At 29.0% G+C, this 10494-nt stretch overlaps 1 protein-coding gene across 1 annotated transcript; it reads left to right on the top strand.

Annotated features, from left to right (window-relative positions):
* The first annotated feature begins 792 nt into the window (after window positions 1-792).
* Window positions 793-10494, top strand: LOC105361829 (uncharacterized). The gene is made up of 3 exons (XM_011499111.1): window positions 793-1019; window positions 2650-2804; window positions 9842-10494. Exons 1-3 carry the CDS (start codon window positions 970-972, stop codon window positions 10108-10110), a joined length of 474 nt encoding a protein of 157 aa, XP_011497413.1. The 5' UTR covers window positions 793-969; the 3' UTR covers window positions 10111-10494.

Raw genomic sequence — 10494 nt, 5'->3', positions numbered from 1 at the left:
AATAATAATAATAATAATAATAATAATAATAATAATAATAATAATAATAATAATAATAATAACAACAACAACAACAACAACAACAACAGCAATAATAATAAAAACACAGATGGCACACCAATACTTGAATCAAGCTAAATGAATGATGGATTTGAAATTAAATCCCAATGAAAGAATCGAGTATAAATTTTCACGCCCTTGAAACAAAGTCCCGAGCTATAAAATCTTCTAATCCTACGTAATAGCAATTTCTCTGTCATTCAATCATTCAACGCATTTAATTCTCTTTTCTAACCGCTTAATAGTCAGACATAGTATGCCCATCTACCAATCGACTAATACTATCTCACTTGGAACAGAAACATCGCCGTGAATAAGCACACGAAAGCATTCAAAGTGAAATTGTATCTCTTCCCGTGCCAGACCCCGTGCCAGACCCCGTGCCAGACCCCGTGCCGCCCGCCAACCCCCAAAATATAACCGTATCATTTACGTAATCCGTCACTATAAACGGTGGCACCTCGCGCGCCTCCAAGATGCTCGCGTATCTCACCGGGACACAGCGAGTCGTTATTAATACCGACATTAATGCTCTTTATATTTTTTTCTAGTCTAGATACGCCTAGTATTATCAGCAGCCGCGCGTACGTATGTATGTACGTACGTACCACCCGTCGTCGTACATAGGACGGGAAAGCGCAGCCGCTTATACGTGCCGCGCACTCTTGCCCACCAGCCGCTGTTACGTGACCAGCACACTCCCGATTCGCCGAGCGAATCGCTTGCGTGGGTGTAGAAGAGGCCGTCGGGCTCACGCACGGAGGCACACTCGTCGATCGGTGCGCGAGGTGCTTGTGGCTTAGTTAAGGAGAGGCCACGCGCCAAGCTGGACTCCTGCACTTTTCTCAGAGTACGCTCGGCTCGGTTAAGGTGCGCGAGTCCCGAGACGGAGAGGCGGACGGGAACGAGATGGGGTCGATCGCAGGGCTGTTGCTGCTGCTCTCGGCTTTACTCCTCGTGTAAGCTGCTTTTTCGCTTGGGAAGACAAGCTTATTATTTAGGAAGAGGGGAGCGTCCGATTAATCCGAGCGATTAAGATTTGGCTCTCCCGATTGCTCTCTCGTTGGCTGGGTATCGCGTGCGACAACCCTTCTTTCATTTTTTTTTTTTTTTTTTTTTTTTTTTTTTTTTTTTTTTCACCGAGTCGCGCGAAAGTCCCGTCGTGCAACAGTTGAGCGGCCAATGCGATTCTTATTATTCCTGTTGCGAATCGAGCCGAGTCTTAATTCTATTTACTATTCTATTGAAATTTCTTTGACGGCCGGAGGCGGTGGCGTTGGCGCGGGGTTAGGGGAGGGATCGCGGTTTATTGTTGTAGCGTAATTTGTTGGGTCGTCAGACAATTGCTTTGCAAATTAGAAGCGCTTTATAAAGATATGTACGCCGAGTGTTATTAGTAGCGCGAAAAAGTTGTCAGAGTGTATTGTATCCACGAGAGCATAATGGACGCACACATACTTTTTCAAGCGTTTATCACACTATTAATAATTTTAATTAAAAACTTTACTTTATTGCTATTCGTGAATAATGATTGAGAATTTAAAGTTTATTTTATCTCCTTGGTACGGTCACTTTAACATAGATTTTTCCACCTTTTCGGCTCTGCTTCTTTCTATTCCCACACACACCCCCCCCCCCACATTTTTTTTCACTTCTCATTTTTCTCTTCTCCTTCTTGTTTTCATTTCTTTATCTTTTTCAAGCATAATATGCAATTCTCGCTGTATCGATACGAGCATTTGTAAGTTACATTTATAATCGCGTCGTTAATTATTATAAGTCCCCATGGCTCGTTGTTAACTATTAAATAATCCTTTCGTTCCCAGGCATTATTCCAATTTGCACAATATGATAATTTTGGCAAGACCTTTTCACTTGGCGTATATGCATACATACACATATCATACTGACGCATATTTACATCTACAATGGCTTCATTGTTTTCACCGTTACAAATAAGTAACGCTCGTATTAGTATACACCTTCCGATTAATACTATCGTAAATAAGACAGGACCGTGATAATAATGCCTTTGTTTTGTGATTGGTATTTATTATTTTTTTCTCTCTCGCAAAATACTATATTATTTATTTATTAAGCATTTGGGACGACGACAGTCGAAGCGATATCGTATATTCATAGGTTATTATTCTAGTATTTTAAAAGCTGCATAATTACCATTATTAATTAATTTATTTATTATTGTAGTTGGACGCGCTATTGTATATAATTAATAACTATAGCCGAGCTTCAAAATATTAAAATATTTCAACGCGAATTGTGATATTATGGCTTTTTCATATTAAACATGCGCTCCAATGTTAATCTCCTTTCAATTGATGAAATATCTGTTATTATTATCATTATCATTATTATCATTATCATTATCATTATTATTATAATTATCATTATTATTATTATTATTATTATTATTATTATTATTATTATACAATAATAATTCGCGTAAATTCGCGAATAATACGTTAGTTTATTTATCGTATTTATCAATACAGTATAGCGCACTCAAAGTATAAATATTCCGCTACTACAACGGAAATTTAATCTCTTATGAATTTATATTTCACGTAGCACCAATCGAGGGAAGATAATGGTCACCGCGGATTTAATTTCGGATATATTGGCTGATGTGGCGAGTAGGAATAAACAAATACAAATGAATGTGAATGCTGAGGTGGCACGAGCCAAGGGGATGGCTGCAGCCGCGCTGAAGAAAGCTACGAAAGGTCCGAGAGGTTTCTTTTCTTTATTTAAATATTATGCGAAGATAAGAGTGAGCCCTGATACGCCTTGTAATTTAATTTAGAAAAAACATTCTCTCGTTTTTATACCTTAGCTGGCTAAGCCAATAATTTTTACGATCAAATATTGCGCAAATTAAAATACAAAATCTTTTACATTATAAGTTTTTAGATTCGAAACAAATAGGAACTTTCTAACGTTAAAATTGTTTCAAATTCAATGCATTAATCGGTCGTCATACAAATATTTTACTTTACTAATATCCTCTCTCTCACCTCAACATATTATTAAGCACATTATACTATGAATTATTCAGGCATACATTTTATTGAAGATAAAGTTTTCAGTTGACAAACTGCATTGTGTATACTTGCTATATACTTGTAATATATTTAGTATTAAATTTTCGACTGACGAACTTATTATAGATAATTTATTAACGAGCCATGTTTATTATTGATATTATTTTTTGAGATGATGTCATTCAATATATCATTTATCATTTAACAATATTTCACTAGAATTCATTACAATTTTGCCACCTTAATTGGGCTGAAAAATTTTAACGAATGTCAATGTTTTAAAAACAATTCTCAACGAGTCTATTCTAATTATACATGTTATTTTTTTTTTTTTTTATAATTTTCATTAAACTCAAAGGAGTTAGAATGTATGAGCGTTTACACGTTAGTAGGCAGTGAGTAATACGGAGATGACCATTAGGTGGATGAAATTCCGCAAGTAGTTAGGAAAGTTGTAATTAGCAGTGGTTTGGCTCGACTGGACTGGAGTCTCTCGAAGCGTATAACGCCGAATCAAACTACGACAACCTGACTGACGAGGTCACTAGGCCGCAGGTTAGCCTACGTTAGTCTCCATCATATCTTTATGACGGTTATCCTTCACCCTCGGATTACTACGATATCGTTATTTATATTAAATTTCTTTCACAAATGTTTGCATTTTAATAGGCCACTACTGATCACATATTTGTCTTGGTAAATGTAATTACGTTAAAGATTAAAAATTATATTAATTTTTAAGTCTCGTTCTGCATGTATCATTACATCATTTCTTTATTAATAAACAACAATTTTCTTCTTTATATTTGAATACGTTATAAAATTAAATCTCTTAAGGAGACTTTTTTTTCTTTTTATTGTATAGCATATCCAAACTTTTAATTTCATTATTAAATATTGTAACTAAGAAGAAAAAAACATTAAATTTAAATTACTTAAATAAGAAATCTACAGATTACTAAATATATTATCATCTTACAGTTTTATCAATTATATGAATATAATATGTTCTTTACATAAAATAACTTCGATAGCTATCTATGATAGCTTTTTTTTTCTTACTTAAGTGTTATAAATATTGTACTTTTTAATCAATTTAATGATATATTTTATTTCTATTTTAATAATGAATTTGACTTATAATATAATTTTGTTTTACATTTAATCGATAATACTTGCATCACAGTATAGTTAGTTGCAAATATTATATAAATAAGTAATTGGCATTGATGAGTTACTTTTTTGTAATTTTCCACAGAATTTGTTAAATAGAAACAAATATTTAATATTAGACATATTCGCTTAAAAAATATTATTGCATTTTTGTATATTATATAATTACAATATATAACTGTCTTATGATGAATGTTTATAAAATTATTTTAATTATTTTTAAATTATTTAAATAACGATAATATTTAATTATTTTAAAAAGTTAATGAATAAATTATTATCTAAATTTAATTATTTAAATTGTATTTCTCGCTATTTTGTTCATGTAAATAATCTTTGAATCGCATTAATAAGAGATGCGATACATTTCGCTTTTAATGATTATATTTTAGCATCTCAGCATTCTAGTTATTTCTCGTTAAAAATATTCTTTGATTCAAATACAAATTTAAACATAAAAGCTAATGTATTTTGAATAAATTGAGTAGAATCATATTTTTATTGATTGTTTACAAATACGTACATTAAAATTTTTATCAAAATTATTATGCACTAAATATGTATATATATATATATATATATAATATATTATTGGTGTATATTGAGGTTTGATTAGGTGATTCTAGGTATGTGTTTCCTTATTCTCATGTGCTTACATACGTAAAGTAATTAAATATTATATATTCGATAGAAAGTAAATATTGATGTTTCCCCATTTTTATGGTATTGCTTACTCTAGATTTCAATTATATTTGAAAATTTGCTAAAAACATTAAGTAGCGACAATTTTAATATAGGAACTCAAAAATAGAATGTTGTATTAAAACTAAAACTTAATCAAATCATAGATATATTATTTATTTTCAAACTCTATCGAGTTTTCTTAAGATTTCCTTTAAACTCGGGGATCTCATAATAATAAATAAAAATTTGGAGCAAACCATGCTTGAAACTTTTATTTATAATACGCAGCAAAGTATACGTGAGCCAATCCACTTCTTTTGATGTTAAATAAATCAAATACTAAAAAAATTTTTTAATATAAACTGATCAACATTATATTAAAAAATATTTTCTACTTTAAATAATGTAATAAGAAAATCATCTCTACTATCTATCTAATTTTTTAAATATATTTATAATATATTAAAATATTTCAATTTATCGTAACTCAAAGGGCATAAAATACACTGACTTAATTACAGATTTATTTTTGAAAATAATACCCTAATTTATGAACTCGGAGATTTAAAAACAAAATAAAACATAAGACACGAATCATTTACTTAGACACGAATATTTTACTTGGAAATAAAATATATTTATTTATTACATATTTATATATTTAAATAAATAATCAACCATAAATTAAATCATATGCTACATAAAATTATTTAAAATAATCTTAAGCATATGCATTAATTATAATTGTTAAATATATTGATAAATTTGTTAAGAAATTGTAATTAAATTCTAATGTTTTCTAAAAATAATAACTTTAAACTATTTTTCATATTAATCATGAATAAGTATAATAGTATTAGTAACTATATATTTGATAATTAAAAATGTAGAGGAATTACGTGAGAAACAGAACGCTGTTGGTTTTTATATGTTTGTACGCTATAGTCATGAAATTTAGCAAATAAAATCTCCCCCACACCCTACCCCACCCCCCGTTTATAAATATTTTTTTAAATTAATCAACACAAAGAAATTTTCTGTTTCAAAATAAATTTTATCGCTTAAGTGCCACTACATTTTATTTAAATTTATTATAAACTAATTTTTCCAAAACGTTGATCATTATTGTTTAACTTTTTTTTATATCAATGTTCTTAAATGTTTTACGCTTTGTCATTTACTATTGAATTACTAGTGAAATGTATAAGCGATTATTTAGAAAAAGCAAAATAATGTCATATGTGTATAATATATATCTATAATATTTATTGTATTAATATATATATATAAGTTAATTAATGCTAACTGTTAAGAAGTGCGAATAAAGACCATTTAAAGACAATTTGCTAATATAATAAGTTAGAAACCCTAAAAATGAAAGTAGAATATAATATAAATCAAAAATTATACTTGAATAGGTATGACTTTTTTTTTTTTTTTTTTTTTTTTTTTTTTTTTTTTTTTATTGTATTATATTATATTGCAGTATTGAAATTAATTATTTACGCAATTACGAAAAGTTCACATTATTATTTTCAATTTTCATTTAAGTAATGAATCACATTTATAAGATGAGCAATTTATGAAATAATAGGAAACAAACTAAAAAATAACATAACTATTGCTCATTTAATGCTTAAACAGATATACTATCTATTATTTCATATTGATGAAATTAATTAATAATCTTAAAATATTATCAATACTTTTGATGCATAATATATTCCATTATTAAAATTATATCAAAGCTTATCTGAAACAATGAAAATGACCGCTTGATCTTCCAGAATATTCGCGTCTTATCTCATAAACTATTGTAACTGTCTTATTAAATTTTTAATACTTTAAATATTTTTCAGGAATGAAGATTAAATACTGTAATAATTTACAGAACTTTAACAGCACAATTTGACAATGATTATTAATTTATTGTATTAAAATGGTTTAAAAACAAATTGTATAATATAGTTTCATCGATTATACAAAATTTTCACCTATCTCGAAGATAGTTTTAACGACGGGTTATGAGTTGTATTTAATATTTAAAATTCATAAATAGTGTATGCAACATAAATTGACAAGTAGGAGTGAATTTTAACCACAATTTTCATGAGTATATATATATATATATATATGTGTGTGTGTGTGTGTGTGTGTGTGTGTGTGTGTGTGTGTGTGTACAGACGCAATTTGTTTAATTTTTGTTTTCAATTAAAAGAAATTTTGAAAGAATGTGAATTTATGAATATATGATGAAATATGAAATATATGAAACATTTTATTTGAAAAATATATTTAAGCATCTATAAATAATAAAATTTTCAGTTGTAAAATTTTAACTAAGTTTTTACATAGCTAATAAAAATATATGCAATCTACTATTAAGTTTGACATATTTAAATTTATAGATACTTCTAAAAAGTAGCTATTTTATAAACATTAATTTATTAAAATTTACAATCTTTTATTTAATATTTTTTATTATTAAAATTGAGATAAGCTGGGTATTAATAAACAATGATTGTCCCCTCCCCTCCCCCCCCCCTACCAAATTATGAGTTGTTTTTAGGTTGTGTAGGTATCAATAGTCTTAAATATAGTAATTTTTCTCATCTACATAAAAACTAGTATTATCAAAATTTTAAATAACGGAATCAGTGCGGACGTGAAGGATAACCGTCGTAAAGATATGATGGAGACTAACGTAGGCTAACCTGCGGCCTAGTGACCTCGTCAGTCAGGTTGTCGTAGTTTGATTCGGCGTTATACGCTTCGAGAGACTCCAGTCCAGTCGAGCCAAACCACTGCTAATTACAATTTTTAGTATACATGCTGCAAGTTACATTTTATTCTATATTTATCTTTGAAACTGAGTAGATTTAAATAGATTTAAAGGTTAAAATTGATTAATTCATTAATGAATAAAAGCAATATATATTATATGTTTGTATAAAACATAGTTTTATTAGACCAATATTAAATTATTTTATGATATGAATAATTAGTCATGCATAGAGTAATAAATAGATAGAGACAAAAGATTATTGACAGTGAGTACATTTATATAATAATGAGAAATATTATTGCTTTAAATGTAAATTAGATTTTGAAATAAAAATTTTTAGTATCCGCACATTGACATTATAAAAAGTAATAATAATAACAATGTCATAAAGCATGAAAATAATTTAACAATTCATTTTTTTATCTTACTAATTAAATTGTTAAATGCATTTTTTGATAAAGTATTAATAATTTTTTTTTCATTATGTGTATGTTTCAATTTAGAATCTTTACATTTTAAGCACCGTGAAATGGATTTAACAAACACATAATAATTAACGTATACAAGCAAACGATATAAGCATAACCGTTAATCATTGATTTACTATCAAATTATTTTAATTGAGAGAAAATAATTAAAAATGTAATTATCAATTCTTTATGTAAATATTTTAAATATATGTAACTTTATTTCTGTAATTGATAGATAATGTACATTTTCATCTTTTTCTTAATATAAATTCGTGTAATCTAAATTAAACTATAATTTGATTATTTGCATCTTCGTTAATAATTTGTGGTGGCATGTAGCAGTTAATTTTTTTAATAAAATTCTAAATTTTTATACCGATTTCTTATCTGAATCGTATTTAACTGCATTAAGTTTGTAATTAAATCAGAATAATTAATGTTTTGATAACAAGTATTAGGCAATATTAAAATTTTATTTCCTCTGTAGAATTTTATATTTAAACGAAATTATTAGTTATTTGTATTGTATATATAAAACATTGTTTACATGTATTTGTTACATATAATTATATAAATATAAAGATTCCATAGATAAATTTCTGCTTTTAGAACAAATAATTTTTTTAATACTTTATAATTACTGATGTAGAGCTTAGATTTTTTCTTAATACTTAATTTATAGTTCAGATAATGACAATTTGTAAATTTTTTTAATATACTAATGACATTTAATTGCATTTAGCTCGTTTCACTCGTATTTGCAAATTTCTTAAATTCATTATTTAATATGTTTAACGAATCTTATTATGTGGATGTATTTCTTAATAGCCGAATCTTATTTCGAATTCAAAAAAAAAATTAATACTGCTCCTCACAACACTTACTCAATAGACTTTCTTCCGCGATAATATAATATATTTCAGTTGCATTGAATATTTTAATTAATGTATATCGATATTCAGATATTGTTCAAACGAATTGAAGGCGTGCGTTGATGAAATTTAACGAAACTTAATAGAATTTAATACAAGTTGTGTTAAGTAATTGCTATAAGTATATAAAATTCCTATGAGCCAGGAAATTTGAAGGAAAAGGAAAAAAGTTAAAAGAAACGTTTTAAATTCAATCATTACATCATCATTGATCATGTAACAATAACGAATGAAACTTTTTAACGTTTAATACAGAAGTTTTTAATAGTCTTCTCGAATAATCTCTTAGCTTTATGTACATTAATTATACATTTATTTATTTATTTAATTAACACGTCAATTATTACATATATTATATCGGGCACAATTACGTTAATTGTACATTAATTTAAACGCTCATTACGGACAAAATGCAAAATACATCGATGAAAACGAAAAGATGAATGCAGTGATTATTAGCCATTACTTGTAAGAAAATTTGAACTATACCATAGTGCTCGATGCTCAAATTTAACTTCATAGTAAATAATTACGAGTAGCATGAAATTTTTAAGATTATCTAAAAGGAAAGTCCATCTCGACCATTAAATCACTACTATCCATAAGTTCCAGTGGTCGGCCGTCAAATTATTTTGCACCAAACAGACAAATGACAAGTCGCTTTGTTCTGAACAGGAGTTAGTCCAATGAAGTCCTTGAAGTACAGCGGCAGTGGGAGCAGCGCGCACTACGTGAACTCGGGAAAAGATGAGAACGGCGACCCGTTCTACATTGACCAGGAAGACGTCGTCATCGGGAATACTCTCTATCGCACGGAGCGCGTTTACAATTCCACGACGAAGCAGATGGATGAAAACAAGTACACCATCGACCTCACGGACCCTGACGGGAAGCTCGTCCCCAGCCGCCGCCGTCGTCGTCGCCGCCGCCGTAGCCGCTCCTGAGCCCGTTCACCGGGATTTCAGCGTAGGAGAGATGGATCTTCGGCGGCATCGCGCAAATACTTTATACTTTGAGATAGACACAATTGGTGGAGTTTCGGCATCCTTATGGGGGAAGATTCGCTAAAGCTAACGCGCGTATCGATTTCAATATTGCACTCACTGGCACTATGTGCGCTCTTGGTGACCGGTTCGCAACCTTCTGTTGCTAGCTTTTGAATCGTAAAGTTTATTTGATGTTTATTCTTTGCGTGGTAGGGTTCAGGCACGCAGATTTAATATAGTTCTTATGCTAAAGCTTATTAAAATAAATATTGAAAATCGTCGAGTTTAGTTATTTCACGGGGCTTTTCGTCCATCGTGAATTTTTGGTTGAATTTGGAAAAT

This window comes from Ceratosolen solmsi, unplaced genomic scaffold (genome assembly GCF_000503995.2).
Source record: "Ceratosolen solmsi marchali unplaced genomic scaffold, CerSol_1.0 scaffold2, whole genome shotgun sequence".
Lineage (NCBI taxonomy): Eukaryota > Metazoa > Arthropoda > Insecta > Hymenoptera > Agaonidae > Ceratosolen > Ceratosolen solmsi.
This window is presented reverse-complemented; position numbering and strand designations above follow the sequence as displayed.